We start from the raw sequence: 20,305 nt of genomic DNA on the forward strand, positions 1-20,305 counted from the left end.
AAGGAGGCTGTAGAGAGGTGGGGGTTGGTCTGTTCTCCCACGTGCCTGGTGACAGGACGAGGGGGAATGGGCGAAAGTTGCAACAGGGGAGTTTTAGGTTGGATGTTAGGAAGTACTTCTTTACCAAAAGGGTTATTAAGCATTGGAACGGGCTGCCCAGGGAGGTGGTGGAGTCACTATCCCTGGAGGTCTTTAAAAGACGTTTAGATGTAGAGCTTAGCGATATGGTTTAGTGGAGTACTTAGTGTTAGGTCGGAGGTTGGACTCGATGATCTTGAGGTCTCTTCCAACCTAGAAATCTGTGATGTGATAAAATATTAAGGTTGAGGGCAGTCTCAGCTGCAGTGATCATGAGACGTTGGAGTTCAAGGTCCTGCGAGCAGGAAGCAGGGCAAAAAGTAGGACTACAACCCTGGATTTCAAGAGAGCTAACTTTGACCTCTTCAGGGACCTAATTGAAGGAATCCCCTGGGCCAAGGCCCTAGAAGGAAAGGGGACCCAAGAGAGTTGGCTAATATTCAAGCATCACTTCCTCCAAGCTCAGGATCGATGCATCCCTGCAAGAAAGAAGTTGAGCAAGGGGGGAAGGAGACCTGTTTGGATGGGCAAGGAGCTCTTGGGAAAGCTTAAACAGAAGAAGAAAGCATACGTGATGTAGAAGAAGGGACAGACCACTTGGGTGAAATATAGGAACATTGTAAGGGAATGCAGGGATGCAATTAGGAAGGCCAAGGCCCGGTTAGAATTAAATTTAGCAAAACACATCAAGGATAACAAGAAGGGCTTCTTCAAATACATCAGCAGCAGAAGGAAGACAAAGGAAAATGTGGGTGCGCTGCTAAATGAGGTGGGTGCCTTCGTGACGTAAGATACAGAGAAGGCAGTTACTGAATGCCTTCTTTGCTTCAGTCTTCACTGCCAAGACTAGCCCCCACACACTACTGAGCCTAGAAACAAGAGAGAAAACCTGGAGAGAGGAAGACTTTCCGCTAGTTGAAAAGAGGACTGGGTTAGAGGTTATTTAGGTATGCTAGACACCCACAAATCTATGGGCCCCAATGGGATGCATCCGAGGGTGCTGAGGGAGTTGGCGGATGTGATTTCTGGGCTGCTTTCCATCATCTATCAGCGGTCTTGGCCATCTGGAGAGGTCCTGGATGACTGGAGACTTGCTAACGTGAAGCCCATCTATAAGAAGGATTGTATGGAGGACCCGAGGAACTACAGGCCTGTCAGCCTGACCTCGGTGCCAGGTAAGGTGATGGAACAGGTCATTGTGAAGGCAATCACACAACATGCGCAAGACAACCAGGGGATCAGGTCCAGTCAGCATTGGTTCATGAAAGGCAAGTCCTGCCTGAACACCCTCATCTCCTTCTGTGACCAGGTGACCCGCCTGGTGGATGAGGGAAAGCCCGTTGACGTAGTCTACCTAGACTTCAGCAAGGCCTTTGACACAGTCTCCCACGGTATTCTCCTGGAGAAGCTGGTAGCCCATGGCTTGGACAGGTACACTCTGCTGGGTTAAAAACTGGCTGGAAAGTCAGGCCCAGAGAGTGGTGGTGAATGGAGTGAAATCCAGCTGGTGACTGGTCACCAGTGGTGTTCCCCAGGGGTTGGTGTTGGGGCCCATCCTCTTTAGTATCTTCATTGATTATTTGGATGAGGGAATTGAGTGCACCCTCAGCAAGTTTACATATGACACCAAGTTGGAGGGAAGTGTCGATCTGCCAGAGGGTAGGAAGGCCCTGTAGAGGGACCTGGACAGGATGGGTCGATGGGCAGAGGCCAATGGGATGAGGTTCAACATGGCTAACTGCTAGGTCCTGCACTTTGGTCACAACAACCCCATGCAACGCTACAGACTTGGGGTAGAGAGGCTCAAAAGCTGTGCAGAGGAAAAGGATCTGAGGGCACTGGTCAATGCTCTCCTGAACATGAGCGGGCAGCATGCCCAGGCAGCCAAGAAGGCCAACAGCACCCTGGCTTGTGTCAGGAATAGTGTAGCCAGCAGGACCAGGGAGGTGATCATCCCCTTGTACTCAGCTCTGGTGAGGCTGCACCTGAGTACTGTGTTCAGTTTTGGTCCCCTCACTACAAGAAGGACATTGAGGCCCTAGAACGTGTCCAGAGAAGGGCTACAAAGCTGGTGAATAGCCTGGAACACAAGTCCTGTGAGGAGCAGCTGAGGGAACTGGGGTTGTTTAGTCTGGAGAAGAGAAGGCTCAGGGGAGATGTCATTGCTCTCTCCAGCTACCTGAAAGGAAGTTGTGGGAAGCTGGGGGCTGGCCTCTTCTCACAGATAACCAGCTAGAGGAAATGGTCTCAAGTTGCACCAGAGGAGGTGTAGGTTGGAAATTAGGAGACATTTCTTCTCAGAAAGAGTAGTCAGGCATTGGAATAGGCTGCCCAGAGAGAGGATGGAGTCACCATCCCTGGGATTGTTTAAAGAAAGGTTGGACACGATGCTTAGGGACATGGTTTAGTGCGTGATATTGGTGGTAGGGTGATGGTTGGATCAGATGATCTTGGAGGTCTTTTCCAACCTTAATGATTCTATGATTTTGAGTTGGAAGGGACCCATGAAGATTACAGTTCAACTCCTGACATAGGGAAACCCAAGAGTTAAATCATATTTCCAAACATTGTACAAATGCTCTTCAAACACCAGCAGGCTTAAGGCTCTGACCACTTCCAGGTGGAGCCTGCGCCAGTGCCTGACCACCTTCTCAGTGAAGACGTTTTCCTTATGTCAGTCAGAACATCCACTGATGCAGCTTGAAGCCTTTCCCTCACATCCTATCACCAGAGAGAAGAAATCAGCCCCTCCCTCTCTGCTGTCCATCTTTTTCATGAGAGGAAGCTATTTGGTTATCCCCTCAGTTTCCTATTTTCTAAGCTGAATTAGCCAAGTATCTTCAGCTGCCCCCACAAGCCATGTCTTACAGACTTTTCACCATCTTTGCTGCCCTCCTTTGAATACATTCTCAATTTTTTTTGGTACATCTTATTTTGTGGAGCCCTAAACCACACACAGTACATGAACTGAGGCCACACCAAGTATAGCAGGATAATCACTTCTTTTGATCAGTTAACTACACTGTGCTTAATGCACCCTATGATATATTGGTATCTTTGGTATCAAGGCACATTGTTTACTTGTATTGAGCTTTCCATTAACAACCCCCCCCCCCCAGGGCTGCACTCCAGCCACTTTTTCCCTAATTTATGTGTGGAGCCAGGTTTGCACCATTCCAGGTACAGAATCCAGCATTTGCTCTTGTTAAATTTTATATGGTTGTACAATTCTCTAACCTAACAGGATCTCTCTTTAAGGCCTCTCTGCCTTCGAGGGAATCAATAGCTTCTTCAAATTTCGTAATGTTCACACTAGCTCTTAGTGTGCACTCACTGAAATGCATGATATTGGTATCTTTGTAAAAATATACGCACAAAGTTTTACTGAGCTAAAATTAAATTTGGTTTTAAACTGTGACAGTACTCTAAGATACCAACAATACCCATCAGCACAGTCTGATCATTTTAAATATATTTTATCCTCACAATACCTCTCTATTATTAACCTGCTTGTACAAAGGGGGAACTGAATCATAGATGCATCAGTGACTTAATCTAAGTCACAAACAAATGTTGGTGCAAAGAGTAAAATTCAGACCATGTTTGCAAGTTCTACACCATGTGGCCTCAGAACACAGAAGCATTTCCAAAAGGAGTTCCCTAATCAGGTCCACAGAACTGCTTCAACAGGATACTTTTGTTTTTATTCAGTCTTAACTTCCTAAGATTTAGCCCAGGAATACAAACACACAGCACTTACGCATTTCCCTTGGATTACCTCAGAGCCTCCCAAGCATTTATATCAGCTCCATGCCTGTTTTACACGCCTTCAAGAATTAATCCCTGCTTGAGGCTATTGAAAGAGTTATAGCAATGATTCACCAGAAAATCACTGCATTCCCTTTATTACATTATTAGAAGCATTTTAGATAGAAGCATATTTTCAAATAATTATTTTTGTAGTTCACTGAAGTTACTAAAACTCAGGTAAAGTTTAGGCTGGACATCAGGAAGAGGTTCTTCACCAAGAGGGTGGTTGCACACTGGAACAGGCTGCCCAGTGAAGTAGTCACTGCACCAAGCCTGCCTGAATTTAAGAAGCGATTGGACTGTGCACTTAGTCACGTGGTCTAAAATTTTGGGTAGACCTGTGTGGTGCCAGGAGTTGGACTTGATGATCCTTATGGGTCCATTCCAACTCAGGATATTCTATGATTCTATGAAAGTTAATGTCACATAAGTTTGGTTTTGTTCCCCTCCCCCCCCAAAGCTAAGGTCACATATGATCTACAGAACTAGATATGGAACAGTGTCCATATTCCCATACTTTTAAAAAACGCTTTAACAGTACCACAGAAATATTTTATTTCACCACTTTATTTGAAAAAAAAGCTTGATAATGATTTCATTCCAATTATTTAAATGGCACAGCATGACAATATCAAGCCAAAAAATATTGTGTAAAAATATTCACTTGTACTCTTAGAACACTAAGAATCTATCTGTACTAAGATACTACAAATAGTGTATTTCTGAGTAATTACTGAAATTCTTAACTTGCTAAGTAATTCAGCCTTCAAAGTTACAATATGCCCAAGGCTGTAATTATCCTTGGGAAATATACCAATCCTCATGCCCTAGTATTTAATTCAAAGTGTTTTGCAGGGATCCCATTTCATCGATCCTGCTGACAAGTTAAACGAAGTTTGTAAATAAATCTAAACTATGCAAGCATAACTAACTTTTTTTTTTTAAATGTAAATCAAAATAAAACTGAAAAAAATCCCAGCCCACTACCTCTATAACTACAATAGTTATGGGTGTTTTTGATGCAAGTTTCCATTTTTAATTAAACAAGTTAATAGTTTTATGAAATCATAACTTAGGGGTGATATCTTAGCTCAAGTCAAATAAATACAAGATTCCCCACTAAGGTGAGCGAGGTCAGGATCGTCCTTTGCACCTACCTATACAGGCAGATCTGTTTCCAAACAGACTTACAACATTTCTGCTTTGCCACATCAGGTATCTATTTCCACACCACCCTACATCACCTGGTTGCCTACACTTACTGCAATTATGCTGGTTATATGTTGTTCTGTGGCACCCTCTATGAGCCCTCAATCAAGAGCTCAAACATAAATGTGACAATAGTTCTATAATGAAAAGGTAGTCAGATATCTACCCCAGCATCAAATGAAACGTGTTCAACTTACCGAAGTCAGATGAATTCATTTCTACTAGGTTTTCCAGTCTGTATATTTGCTGCCTAATTAAAAGGATACAAAGGTTTACAGTACTTGTTATAGGCAGAAGTTATTTACATACATTTTAGTAAAGTTTTAAGTATAACAGAGAGAGGTAAGAATTATTCTTTACTTTGTATTTCTGAATAAAGCTTACACAAACATAACCTGGGAGATAGTATTAGTGGAAGACTACAAGCACATCTAAATATGTAGGAATGACAATATAGTTTTTTTGGTTGTGAGACATAAAAGAGTAACAACAAATATAAAATTAGCTAAATAGCAGGGAAAAACAAACACAAACCCAAAAGCCATTCCCTGTAAATGATCTTTCCATAAATGCAACAACTTCATATTTCATCGCAAAATAAACCTGAAAGTTATCCCTCATGGCATACACTAAATTCATCTCTGCATGAGCACTAAGAAATTTTGCCACCAGTTTTTCCTTCTTCCTCCACAGATTGGTCTGCTGCTTAATTTGAGCACAAAGGGTTAAAGACAACAATTATAGCAGAGTAAAAGAAGTGTCTCTAAAAAAGTTAAAACTTAATTCAGTTTTGGGGCAGACGAGGAGGAACAGCATTTTTAAGGCTGCTAACTGCCACTGGAAATGAAAATAAAGAATAGCTGTAACATCAGTAAGTACTCGGCCATATTCTGCAGCAACTTATTTTCAAGTGGTCTTCAAGCATAGTCTCCAGAGAGACAACATGGTAATAAACTGAATACATGAAAAGCACAACTGCATAAAACAGACTGAAAGAAAATGTTGCTTAAATTGAGGAAGGAGCTCCCTGCCCTATTCCTTATAGTGTTAAAGCAGCAATTACTGAAAGATTCAAAAGCAGGATACTTGGATCCAACCCAGATCAAATGTTCTTAGGGAAAAAAAAAAACACTTTGGAAACTATTAAGAGCTCACAAGGATCCAAAGAATTAGGTTCCAACCTGCACACTAAAGGGCTACCACATGTTAAAGTTACCTCCCTTAGCCCTTCCTTGCTTGCATAAAACCATATCAGCTACCTAAGATTGAAAAAAAACCTCAAATGAAAGTAATCAGAACTCAATTTCTGTGTGAATTTTTCAGTAATTTCAACCACATAGAAAGAAAAGAAGTCTAAAACTGTAAGACTTTAAGAGGGGTGTGGTGGCCAAAGGTTAAAAAACAGACAGACAGAAAGGAGATGCACAAAAAAAAGGCTCTCCACTAAACTGACAGAAGATGTAATACAGTGGGCTCACAAAGTAAATCCACAAATGGGGCATGACAAGCAGAACAAAGATGTCATCAGTTTAATTAGGCATTTTAATTTCATTTTGCATTTGCACCTCAACGACTGTTGCTCATTAGTTGTTACTCGTTAAATCATTTGATTTGCAGATAAATATTTGCAGCTAAACTGGTACTTCTGTTTACTAATCAAAGATACATTGTCTTACAATACACATGTAAACAGTTAAATAGCTCTTTGACTCACATCCTCAGTCACAAAAAATTACAGGTAAGAATTCTTTCTACTATGCAATTACTGTTTTTAATTTGTAAGTGTGCTGTATTATATAGTTATGTATTAAAATGTTAAATAATCTTCAATATTGTGGACACAAGTGAGAAAATTACTGAGTTGCCATTAGCATGGATTTGAACATAGATATTATCTGTACTTGGTAAGTTGAACTGTTCCCAGCCACCTTGTTCTCAAGAATCAGTATAACTTGTACTTTCCACATATGATTTCCACACTGGAAAAGGGAACTTTCCTGCCTTCAGTTGTCAACTGGTCCATAAAGGAAAGCATTCCATTTTATGACTGGACAAATGAACTGAAAGATAGGTCTTTGCAGCGGGACTTCTCACACTAAAAGACAGCTTAGCAACCAAATTCTCACAGCAAAGAGAAATCATCACTGCTACCAGTTCAGTACCTCTGAAAACATGTACAGTTTAAGAAATATCAACATATCATGCCTTATGTTGATCTCTATTACAGTTAAACGATAATTATTGAGAGGTTTATATTACAAAGAAGATTTGATTTCATTCAAGAAATCAACTCCATTACTGTCTCACCATGAAGTGATTTTATGTTAATTAATAGATCAAACTGGATGCTAAAAGGGATACAGTGTTTCTTTTAACTAAGTTATTCTATCTGCTTTGTTATCATTTTTTTTAAATCACAGTGAAGTAAAACCTTGTGTCAAATGAGTAGAGTTAAATAATACTGTTTTTAATACACTTATCATCTATGCCTTCATGTTTCAATAGCCAGACCCCGCTAATAATGTTTCACATCACACTCTTTGTCATACTCTAAAAGGATGGAAGAATCTACTACAATCAAACGAATGGTAGAATATATCACATATATTTGTAGAATCACACAAGAGCTCCTTTTCCATCCACTCTCTCTGTGTGCTGTACATTCTGAGGATTATCAGTAGCAAAGAAGATTATCAGTGATCTGTGTATTTGCATTGACCAGATTAAACATCTGCATTGAATTAATCACACTGAGTAACTGTATCTGAAGAGATTGCTGAAGCTATCCTAATCCAAACAACTGAAGAAAGTGCTGCATCAAGCATTTAAAATATTTAATTTGCAACCTCCACTCTTCCTTTTGCACAAAAAAAAGGACTTAAGATCTTCAAAAGACAATTTTTAATTATATGCATATCAGAACCTTATTCATGGAAAACTTACACAATTTATTCATCTACTGCTGAAGCTAGAGCCTTCTAAGTTGATCACAACACCGTTGTGATAACTATATTTATCAGTTTTAACTGGTGATGGCTAAGAATTGCTCCACGCTGCTTAGAAACTTATTAATAAATTACACGGTATTACAAATCTGATGCAAGATTTACTTCTTTCCTTAATTCCACCTGTGTTTTATTCATCACTTACTGTAGAGTTACATAGATGTTAAAGTCTTTTTACACACACTGCATGGCCCACAGTCTATTAGGATTTTACTATCAAAAACTTGAAGAGTTTGTTCCATCCTTAAAGTAAACTGGTATGATTACAGAAAGGATTAATCACTAAATACACTAACATCATCATACCTGAGTAATCCAAAGAGAAATCCACAGGATTCAACTAGTGCCATTTCAGTAACCCACTGAAAACCAAACATGTCCACTACATCTTCTTCGTAGTCATTTGGAGCAGGATCTAGTCTCAGCAAAACCCTGTAAAAACAGATCCAACATTCCTCAGTAATAAACCAAAAGAATACAATACCTACTGCTAGCTTGCGTATTACTGATATTTTATAAATATACCAGCAATTTATATACTACATACAGGAAGGTGTAGAGTGCTCTCAGAGGAGTGGCTGTTATGCCCCCCCCCCCTTTTTTTTTTAAAAAAAAACAACATAGCTTATAAAATATGACAAGGTTTAGCTTCAACAGCATAAAAAACATGGTCTAGTCACAGGGCACAATAAATTTTAGAAATAAAGGAAAATCAACAAGATACCACCTTAGAGAGGGGCCTATCTGAGGCATAACATACAGACTGGCTTTAACAGAAGAGGCCACTACATTAGGTAACAGTCCACTGAGAGTTTATGCTTGGAATTTGTTAATGTATACTACAGGCCTAATGACCATCTATAGAACATACATTTACCAGTTTACAGTATACCATTTCAGTTATTTTTTTTTTAATAGAGAACACACTGATAAAAGCATACCAAAAAAAAAGCACACTTTTAGGTATCTGAATTGATAAGGGTCACAGAATATAACTTCATTACTATAACTTAACGTAACACTAGGCCATGACTGCCCTTTGCTCTGGCTTAAGTAAAGAATACTAGAAATCGGAGCTACTATTTTACTCAAACTGAAGAAAATCAGGCATCTGTATAAAGTGTAAAAACAAGTTTTAGCTGAAGTATTTTCTTAATATACCAATTTCGTAAACATAAAAGTATTTCCCTAATGCACTTAAAAAAAGATTTAAAAAATTCACAGCAAGGTGTATAATAAAAACAAAGATTTCAAAAACTATTTCAGAATTTTCCCACTGACTGTCATAAAATACTTCAGACAAATTCATCAAGGCGCAAGAAATGTATCTATTTTAAAAACAAATAAAACGTTGTGGGCAAGCACTTGGTTTTCAATATATTATGCATTAAATTCATATTCTCCCTGAACTATGCACTATTACCAATTCAGTCCTCAATCAGAAGCAAAAAGAGCATCTGCTGAATAATCAGCTCAGTCTCCCACAACATCTGTAGCTCACTTGGTAACTGCCTAAACTTTGCTGGGTTCTGAAGCCTTTAGCAATTAAATCCAGTTACTCCTGTTCTAGGTAATGAAGACAGAGGAGTCCCTCACATGCAAGCTTTTCCAAGAGTTTATAATCCAATTAGATAAGGTGAATAAAGGACACAACAGAATTATCATGACAGCAGTGACTTGGTAAACCTGTCTACATAGAAGCCCCTGAGTGAGTTTTCATATGAAATTGTTTCTGTCATGGAATGCATTTGTTGTCAGTGTGGAATCCACTACCGATACATCCACAAAAACATAGACTCTCTCACTCCTGTACTTGACATTAATGTGAATGAATGTGCTCTGATCCAATAAAGATATGACAAATAAGGTAGGGATTGGGGGAGGCAGGGTTTTTAAACCTCTTTGAAGGCTTTACAGAAAAGCCTGTGGAAGTTAAAAAAAAAAAACTAATAACACAAAACATAACACTTGGCAGGAAAAAGCCACAGTAAGTAGGTTCAACAGTACAAAGGAAGTGGGAAAGAAAAATTATGCTTTTTCTGGAAAAACAAGACAACCCCTGCAGGATCAGCAAATTACACAGACAGCTAAGCTGGATCACAGACAGAAAGAAGGTATTAACTAAAGCAATATTTTACAACTTCACAAAAAATACTTACTGGTTACACACATGACTTCTGAACCTTAAATCCAGAATGCATGTAAAGCTAAAGCTTTGAAAAAGATGGTATTAAAGCTCCAAAGTGTACTCCCAGAAGCCTCAGAAAGCTGGACAAAGTAGTTTGTTTCTATTACATGGATAACAGAGAAAGGGCCAGTATCCAGAAGAGCATACAACTGGAAAAAGCAGTGCTGCAGCCTCCACAGAAATTTAAAGGTTCTTGGATACTGTTGCCAAAGCCGATTTTGAAGCATCTGTCTAGAAAAGCTCTATCAAGTCTGCAACAATATCTAAAAATAAACTCACAAAACTAGGGAACTGGACAATGAACACTGATCAAAGCAGAGTATCAAAGAATTGCTCTCCATGCTTCGGTACACCACAAAGCTGATCTCAGGATCATAAAAGCTGAAGAATAAACTCATTTGGAAACCCTGTCAGTATTTCAGAGGTACCAAACAACAGCGGAAATAAATTTAATATCGTTTTAATATGCTGTAACTCAAAAAAAACAAACCAACCTACCTCTTAAGAGACCCACTTGCTAAGTAAGATTCTGCAGGGAAGATTCTTCCTCCACTTTGGTTGTCGAAAGCACAAGAAAAACAAGAAGGCTTTGAGTTCTCATTCTCCACCTCCATTGCCATCTCCAAGCTTTCAGTGAGAAGCGGGGGTGTGAAGGAAGCCATGAAGTCATCGTCCATTGTTTCCATCTCTTCCAGAAAATGGACAGATGATATTAATTAATTAAGACACAACAACAACAGTATTTCTTATGATAAGTTTCTCATTGTTACAGCTCTCCATAATCCTTCAGGTCAAGCAAGGACAACATCAGCTTAACCACAACATCAAACTAAGAGATACCACCACAAAAAGACACTCATGGTTCCATGCCCTGCCATGTAATTCTGATTTGTGCAACTTCATCTTCCCCAGTGCCAACATGTTCAGGAAGATACATCATCAAAAAGCTAATCCTAAAAAGAAAAAGATAATTCGTTTTCTTCTGGTTCAGCTCTATATATTGACTAGTTATGATGGGGTCAGACTAGCAGTAGGGTAAAATAAGTGGAGGGACGCAGTACAAGGAAAGGAGAATGGGCAAGCTACTTTCAGCAACACTTTGTTCTGTGGCCAGAGCAACTGTACCAAGAAAATACATCATGCATTACAGGCTTCCAGTTGTCCACATCTTTAAGGAGATATTACAGTTCAAGTTCCTTCTGAGAAGCAATAAATACACGCCGCACAATAATTACTGAACCTTGAAATGCTGAAGTTATAAGGCTTAGAAAATGACTGATTGCTACATAACCAACACTGAAAGTTTCTACAGAAATTCTGACCTCCCAGAAGTCTGACTGAGGGACACAGAAGCAAAAACAAAAAGGGAAACCACATCCAAAAGAAGCACACTGCACCCTCAACACTGGTGAACCGGTTTACACAAGACAGTGGAAGAGTAGAACTTGGCAAGAGATAACACTAAGTTCTACAAGGATAAAAAGGTAATATAATTAAGGTTATTAACTCTAAATAGTTTTTAAAATAGTCTACATTAAGTCTCATGGCTGGCAGGTTTTGGTACTGTTCTCGCATAAGTCAACTCACGCTGCAGCCAGAGGATGGTAATGCAGAAGCTGGACTAGAAAGGAACTCAAGTTAAAAAAAAAAAAAAACAAAAAACAACACAGCTGAGTTCCTGTCCCACTTCCCTCCCTCATTCCCACTCCTGCAGAAACACGTAGGCAACGGGACGGCCCCAGCTCAGCCCCACCGCGGGTTTCCAAAGCAAGCCGGCTGCGTTCCAGGCATCGGCAGCAAGCACCGTAACGAAGCACACGGAGGTAGACACGGCCCTTGGCGATCACAGCTCACAGCGGCCCCGCTCCCCTCCCGCCACCTCCCCGCCGGGCCGTGGCCTCGTCCGGGCCGGCCCTGGGCCCCGCGACGGCTGCGAGCCCGCAGCAGCGAGGCAAGAGGCCGGTGCAGCCAGCGGCAGCCGGGGCCGGGCCGCTCGGTACCTGGCGGCGCCGCCGCCATCCCAAGGGCTCCGCGGCGCTTTTCCGTACGGCCCGCGCGGCTCCGCCGGGCCAGCGCTGCGCAGGCGCCGGGGCGCCCATTGGCCGCCGGCTGCTCCTCCTCTTCCTCCGCCTCCTCCTTCCCCTTCCCTCGTTTCGCTTCTCCCCGCCTCTGCCTGCCTGGCTTCAGCCGTGGTGTGTTGGGGGCGCCCCGCCGCTGGTGGCTGGTCACGGTGCCCGAGCCTGCGCCAGCCCCAGCCGCTTCCCGTTGGTGCCCGTGTTAGTGCCCGTGTTAGTTAGTGCCCAGCGGGCTCCTCAAGGGGCCGTGGTCACATAATCACAGAATGGCTCGGGTTGGAAGGGACCCTAAAGATCACCCAGTTCCAACCCCCTGCCATGGGCAGGGACACCTCCCACCAGCCCAGGTTGCCCAAAGCCCCATCCAGCCTGGCCTTGAGCACCTCCAGGGATGGGGCATCCACAGCTTCTCTGGGCAGCCTGTGCCAGGGCCTCACCACCCTCTGAGTGAAGAACTTCCTCCTAACCTCTAATCTAAATCTACCATCTTTTACTTTAAAACCATTCTCCCTTGTCTAATTATCCAATTGAGCGAAGAGTCGCTCTCCATCTATTTTATAAGTCCCCTTTAAGTACTGAAAAGCTGTGTTAGTGCCCAATGGGCTCCTCACTGGCTCGTTTCTCAAAATTCAGTGGGGGCAGCCTGCCAGATACTCGTCCCTGCCCTCCAGCTGTTGGGCACTTCCCCTTGGTGACCACAAGCCCTCCGCATTTGCTGCTTTGCTAGGCCTCCCTGGCATGGGGCGGTTGTTTCTGGCCACATCTCATCTGAGACGACGGCCTTCTAGTGAATCCCCCAATCACGCTGCCACTTATAAATCTTCCAGTATGTAAACAATCTGCTTTTTCTGATTCCTCCTAGTCTAGCTGTCAAATTTCTATCCCCAAACCTCATTTTCCTCCTCTTTTATTCTCTGCCATCTCACCGTATTCATCCCCATCCTTCCCAACAGCAAGTGGTCCCAGTCTTTTCTGATGCCTGACAAACCCTTACCCATCCCCCCCCCATGTGGGTCAGGCGCTGCTCCTGGCTCTAGATGAGCAATTTTCATCAAGCTTGGGAAGTGTTTAGTGCATTTGAAACCCAAGCTGGGCATTGCTGTTCTCATTTACCAAAGTCTTCATTGGCTGTGGCAGTAACCACAAGTGTAGGGTTCAAGGAGAAAGTCCCAAAGCCTGTACCTGGCCTAACCTAGGTTAAAATACATATTGTGTACTTGGTGGCTTCTGGGTCTTTTCAATATTTATTGCATTATTTTGTGTGTTCCAATTTCATTTCATTTCAAAATGCTTTTCCGGTTTTGCTTGTGTGTGTAAATTAGCAGCGGTGCCTGAAACTTTTGTTCCAAACAAGAAAGTTACTATAAAAAGTTTTGCCATTGCTGCTACAGCTCGCTGTGAAAACTCTCTTGCGATTAAAAATGCTTCGTTTGCTCTTGTGTATGCAAGAATCCCTCATTTCCTTCTCTAAATTCCTGTCTAATTAAAAAAACAGTACATCATGGTTAAATAAAACTGTACCCTGGATAACCCTGATTTCCATATGCAGATTTATCTGCACTGACAGCCCCCTCTCCCTCTCTTAGTCTATTTCCTCTCTCTCCCTCTCCTTCTCTCTCTCTCTCTCTCCCTCATTCTCTTTCTCCCTCTTTCTCTCCCTCTCTCTCTGTCTTTTTGTCTCTCCTTATGTCTATTGCATTGTGCCTGAATAATTTTCAGGGCTTTTTTTTTTTTTTTTTCCCTTCTTGCACGCACATGCTAAAATAACTAGACAAAGATGCAAGGTGTTTGCTGCAGTCCCTGTCTCTAGGAAAAAATAAAACAAGAAAGCTCATGATTGCAATGCCACCTTTTCTTTTCTTTCTTTTTTTTTTTCCCCACTCATGCTCGGTGATTAAACTTCCCCAGGATGGGGAAGAAAAAAGAGCTGGAATTGAAATAGGGCTGAGGAAAAAACCATTGCAGCAGCTGCAGCCAGTGGTGTCTACTGCCAGATGTGCTAAGGTTCCTGGGCTCCTTGACACTAAAAGGCAGCATAAAAATATTTGGAGACAAAAGCTGCATCCTCAGTGATGATTCTCTTTATTTAACATGGCAGCAGGCACCGTGTGTGGGAAAATCAACATGCTGGATGTTGAATTGGACTTTCCTCCTTTCTAGGATGAAAGGATGTTATCTATCCCGTGCCAAGAGGGAACTGAGGTAAGAGAGCTGATATAGCTCCTGCTTTTTCATCATATATTTTAAGCATCTTTTTTGAAACAATGTATACATAGATGTTTATATATTGGTATGTTTGTATATTTGTGTATTCGATTTCAAGTCAGTAAGTGGTACAGGGTTTTTTTTTCCTGTCTTCACATCAGCCCAGAGAAAGTTAATTCACAATATATATTCAGAGCTTGTTCCGAAGGGTCATTTTGTGGATTTTTTTTGAATACGTTTTTGTTTCCAAAGAAGACCTCAGCAGTGACATCATGGTCGACTGCTGATATTAAAACCGATTTGCAAAGTCTTAAAGAAAAGGCACTAACTTTGCAGTATGAAATTATGCTTAGAGATTCTTAATGCTCTATTTTTTCGTTGCATTCTCAATATGGGAAGTCTTATTAAAGTGATAGTGAGATTTTTTTTTTATTTTTATTATTTCTAGCACAGAAGCGATGAATGCTGCATAATTAAGTACAGTATTTAATTTGGCTGTTGTGAAGCAAAAGAATAAGGTAATAATTTTTATTGTACTAATCAGACTCAAGATGTTCTCTGTGTTAATTGGGTTAAAAAAATTGCAGTACTTATTAGAAATTCTAATTTCACAATGCAGCACTGACAATAAGCTCAGCCAGTGAATTATTCACATCTTTAATTTGCTCTCTTAATGACAGTGTTCTGTAATCAGAGTGCAGAGACTGCTTCCTATGCATTATGTATGATGTTCAGGACTTAAATGCAGGACATTATGAAGCCTCTCAGTGGCTCAGTAATTAGTTTTCCACAAGACAGGGCTTAGATATTCACAGATAAAAGTCTACAGTTGAGATAATGTTAAGGTGGTGACTCATGCTAACAAAAGCAGGGAAGTTCAAATTTAATGCTGAAACTACTCTCCATTCTCACTCATTGTGCTTAGGTGCAGGGGGAGGGGAAGAAAGTCTCCAAAACCAGCCCACGATGGTGAGTACACATCAGGCAGCCCAAGGGGACAGGCTGGGGTTCATTTCACTGGATATCCCTCTTTTTGGCAACTTTTTTAATTTGGATGATGGAGGTGGAGTTGTGCTTTCTGGCTTCTTTTTTAAAGGTTGAGCAAAGAGCAATAATGTACACACCATCAGAGGCAGACTGTCTATAGCAGAGACTCCATGTATTTTAAAATTTTGGGGTTTATCTGAAGCACAAACGTTTGTAACTTCTGTCAAATGGCAATGTTTTGAACAGGAGCTACTTTGTTGAGTGCAGAAACTTTGAGAACACCTGATGCTCGCTATATTGCTGTTGTACCATTCTCGGTTGTCATGGTCTGTACTGTATATGCATTTTACAAAACATGTTATTTTTCTAACAGTTCAGTTCTCACCATCCAAAACATGATATAAAATGCAAGTTAGTTCTTTTTTATTTTTTTATTTTTTTCCTTGTGTCGTTTGCTTGGTGTTAAATCAGATGATTTAAATGTAAGGAGTTTGCACAGTTTTGCAATTTCCCTACTTATATATGCTGCTTACTGTAGAATGAAACCTGGGAATGTTGAAATGAAGTTGGAGAGTGTTACTTTTTCATACTTAGTGGCTTGTCAGACTGGCAACCTTACATTTATCCTGAGCTCTCACAATAGAACAACCATAATTTTTTATTGGAAACAAAATAGGCTGACTAGAAATCATTTAATTATCTTGTGTACTGCTCTGAAGTAAACATATTCTCATGCAGTGTTTACAGGATTGTTATTCTCATGATTAAAGATGATCTACCATTAAAAGTTTTAGACTTTAAAAAAAAAAAAACAAAAAAAATAAAAAAAACCATACAACCGAACAAAACCAAACAACAACAAAACCACCAAGAACGACACAAAAGATCCCACTCAATAGTAAGGTACAGATACAGGGTTAAGAATTTGGGGTACATCTAGAATTTTGAAGGAAAACAATTTCAAGCTAATTCCTTTTGAAAGTTTCCATCAAAGACTACACCTGGAATTCCATGTTATTAGCAGCTGTTGCTAATGTTGTCTGGCTCTAAGGCCATGGAACCAGTTAATAAGTCACAGCTCTTGGCAAGCAAAGTGCTGTATGGTGCTAGATGTTAGATTAGATGTTATGTTTATGCATAGTCCGGTCCTGAAAGTAATTATTGTTGAATTGTTGAATAAAGAAGCTGCAGACTAGATCAATGTAGCTAGATGATCCATAACTAAATGATTGCATCATAATCCAGCTGATTGTCTTTATGAAGAAGTTGACTGAGCCGTTTGCAGAACATGACGTTCATTCCAGGTCAAGGTCCCACATCTAATTACACTGATGTGTGGTATCAGTAGCATGCAGCTGAGAAGGACTCCAAGCATGTGTCATGCCCACCCCCTCACTCTTCCTTCAAAGCCAGGATCAATAAAATTTATCTTTCTTAATGGATGCTTGCTGACTTTCTCCTTAAAGATTTGTTATGATTACTTACCTAAATAATCTGTTCCAGTGTTTCACTAGCCTTGCCATTAGAAAGTTTTTCCCGATTTCTGATATGAAACTTAACTTGCTAAAAGTTACTTGCACCTGCTACTTTTTGCACTGGGGTTACAGGGAATTTATTTTCCTCCTTGCAGCAGACTTTTGCATATTTGAGATCCTTAATCATATTCTCATTGCGTTCTTCTCTTAACAAATCCCAAATTATTCTTCCTTATTGAAAGATTAGTTAGTTTTCTCTTGTAAGTCAGATCACTATTTCTTGTTGCTCTCATCTGAAATGCACTTCTCCAGATTCAGGCATGATATTACAACTGTTATATAATGAATTTCTACATTTTCATTTAAGTAAAGGTAATATTCTCATTTTTATTTTTAAGGAAGGCTTAACAATATGACTTTCATGTTACAGGTGTAATGGTATTTGTTAATCCAAGATACAATCTAGAACAACATGAAAAGATGCACTGTGTGTTTGAATAAGTTTTTAGTTCAGAGTTTTATGCTCCAACGAGTATCCTTTAGGGATAAATTATCCAATAGCCTTAACTCTCATGCTGAGTACCTGGCTTTGACCCGATTAATCATGTCCAGATGTGGGCCATCATACTTAAAGCGTAAAATCCTTAGTGGATTGTTTCAGAGTGCAGAAGCACTACTGAAGTGTCAAAATTTTAGACTGTGCCCTGTGCCCTGCTATAAAACGTCTTTTTGGCCAGAAGAAGTTAAAATCTGAATTTTTCCACATATTCCTAGTTGGATTGGACAATCCCAGTTTGAAACAATAATAGTATCAGGTGAGAAAACAATTTATGGAAGTAGCAAGGGCATTGGTAGCAAATAGATGTTAAGGTAGTGCAGCAAAAATGAGTGGTATGCTTTAGATTAAAAAAAAAAAAAAGGCTAGAAAGTTAGCCCATTCTAACTAGGCTAACAAACTCATTTTACATCTGAGTTGTGTATGTATGAAAGAGCAAACTGTGGTTTACCCAGGCTGTTGTGGTAAAATGAAGGTCAATTCATTTTTAATTCTGTGTAAGGAAGGGCCCACTAGCATTCCTAGGTCAGAGGAAGACAGTTCATGCATGCTTGAGTTTCTGTGGAATGGCAGGAGAACATCACTTCTGAAGCCACCATGGAAGGGACGTGACTGCAAAATTAGAGATGACTTGGTACTTACATGATACTTACAGGGGATCAGCGCTAATGTATACTGATCATGAAGACATAGTGGCTATCGAAAAGTTTAAGGGCCCTTATGTGATTGCACAGGTATCTAATTCATATGTTTGGAATGTAACGCTTTTACTGTCCTCTTACTTCCAGTGCTTAGGAATATCACAAGGTTTTTCTGAGTGTTCTGATTCATATTTCTGTACTTGTTCTAATATCAAAAAGCCAAGAAACTATTTTTAACTCAGTGCAATTCTTATTGATATATGTAATAAAAAGTTGAGGAAAATCAACACATAATATATGTACAGGAGTGCTATTTTCTGCTTTATTTATATTGCTCCAGGATCAAGCACCATTATAAATATTAGGTTCTGAAGTGGTATGATGATTTAAGTATTTCCAAATGTCTTCTCTTAATCTAGCCTAGTAATGCAGTCCTTTCACATGCATAATTCCCATGAAAATCAGTGGGAGTATGACATTGTAGAAGGAGTAATGGATACATACGTCAGAGTGTCTTCCTTTTGAGTCATCGTTTTAACATGGGTGACAAAGAATAAGGCTAAGCAAAAGAAACAAATATTCAGGGTGGATAGAAAGTGAGTTATTGATAATATTTTGAATTTCAAATTTATTTGTTTCTCCACTGAAAGGTATAAGTAAATAGAATGACAGTAATTAGAATATCTGATAGAAATCTCAAAGGCATTTAAACCAGTGTTTTCCAGGAAATATTGCACAAGTAGATCATATGCATTCCATTCTGTAAAATTCCATATAATTGACTCAATATGAAGAATACCAACCTATATATAAACCCATGTATAGGTTTTATAAAGTACAATAGTGATAAATATTCATATTATAATCTCAGTTTGGGCTTTTTTGCAAAGTCAAACTAGAAATAGCATAAATGTGCTGTATGAGTTCACATATTCAATCTTCTATAAAATGTAAATCCATAAAATATTACAGTTCTTATCTACATTCATAGAAGGCCAGAAAAAATAGTAGTAAGGATACTTAATACTGCACAAAAGCACCTTGCTGCTTCAAAACAGCTTCTCTTCTGTCTTGTCATCTGCTCATATTTTCTGTACTCTCCATGTCCAGTGTTCTCTTTCAGTGTTCTCTGCAACTTGCTCTCATGCTAGGAATTATTTTATATTGCTCCTTAAAAAAGATTGCTCCAGCTTCCATTGTTCACTTGCTAAATTTTCAGCCATTCTTCTCAAACTTTTCCCCATGCTTTGTTTGAAGCTCAGGAGGCTTTTACTATTCCCAAAGCATCCCTCCTTAAAACTCCCTTTTGTTATGTTGTTACGAGTTGGCAACAGTTAGGCTGCTGATGCCCTTGAAATCTCTTCTTGTCAGACTATCTTTTTTCATTATTTTCTCATAGTATCCCATTTCTTGTACCTCTATGTTCAGATTGTAAGGTCTCTAGTGAAAACATGTTTTTTCCTGTGCTTGTAGAGAAAACCAGAAGGAATCTTAGGTTCTGTCTTAATACAACAAATAATCACAACAGTAGTAATACAAATAATGCACACTGCGTGGTTATTTAAATTGCTACTCTTGATTTCTAGTAATACAGACAGACTTTCAGACTTCTAGCAACTTATTTGCAATTGAATTCCATCTGGATCCTGGGAAATTGTTAGGTTGGTGCAGTAGGAAACTAAGGAAGAAAGGGACTGAATACAAGCAAAGCAAAACTTATCCTCAAAATATTTCAGAGGGTTCAGTGCTCTCTGTTTATTATCTGTGCTTCTCCTATGTAATACTCCTTCATCAAAAGGATACTAGGCCCAATAACATTTGTGCTGGAAGTTTTTCATCTCTTGGGTACATTAATTGGTTCCTACAAGACATACTCTGTAGGTATGGCTGAAAAATTGTATCAGTCCAAATGCAGACTGAGGGTTGTTATTATTATTAATATTATTATTTGTTTGTTTATTTATTTATTTTCCAGAAGAAACAGCTTTGGCTGAGAGCGGCTGTGGTGGAGCAAAAATTCTCTCTAGAAAGGAGAGACCATAAAGTAGGGTGGGAGCATCATGGTGCAAAGAGGGG

The 20,305-nt window shown here is 40.0% G+C and overlaps 1 protein-coding gene and 1 long non-coding RNA gene across 5 annotated transcripts in view; one reads left to right on the forward strand and one right to left on the reverse strand.

Moving 5' to 3' along the window:
• Positions 1 to 12,444, reverse strand: part of MMS22L (MMS22 like, DNA repair protein) — a 101,839-nt gene extending 89,395 nt beyond the window's left edge. Inside the window, exons 1-4 of the mRNA XM_083828714.1 lie at positions 12,291 to 12,444; positions 10,789 to 10,978; positions 8,409 to 8,534; positions 5,295 to 5,347 (exon numbers count right to left, since the gene is read on the reverse strand). Coding sequence (XP_083684840.1) covers positions 5,295 to 5,347; positions 8,409 to 8,534; positions 10,789 to 10,978; positions 12,291 to 12,309 — 388 coding nt within the window. The 5' untranslated portion in view covers positions 12,310 to 12,444. The remainder of the gene's footprint in view (positions 1 to 5,294; positions 5,348 to 8,408; positions 8,535 to 10,788; positions 10,979 to 12,290) is intronic.
• Positions 12,445 to 13,519: 1,075 nt separating this feature from the next.
• The window catches only part of LOC310896439, a 152,894-nt gene continuing 146,108 nt past the window's right edge, over positions 13,520 to 20,305 (forward strand). For 2 of the 4 annotated variants that reach the window (XR_014581488.1, XR_014581489.1), the window contains exon 1: positions 13,520 to 14,567. This is a non-coding gene — a long non-coding RNA (uncharacterized lncRNA). Of the gene's footprint in view, positions 14,568 to 15,495; positions 17,848 to 20,305 lie in introns of all 4 variants that reach the window. The other 2 variants (XR_014581486.1, XR_014581487.1) reach the window with 2 other exon arrangements.

Source organism: Anser anser (assembly GCF_964211835.1).
Source record: "Anser anser genome assembly, chromosome: 3".
NCBI lineage: Eukaryota > Metazoa > Chordata > Aves > Anseriformes > Anatidae > Anser > Anser anser.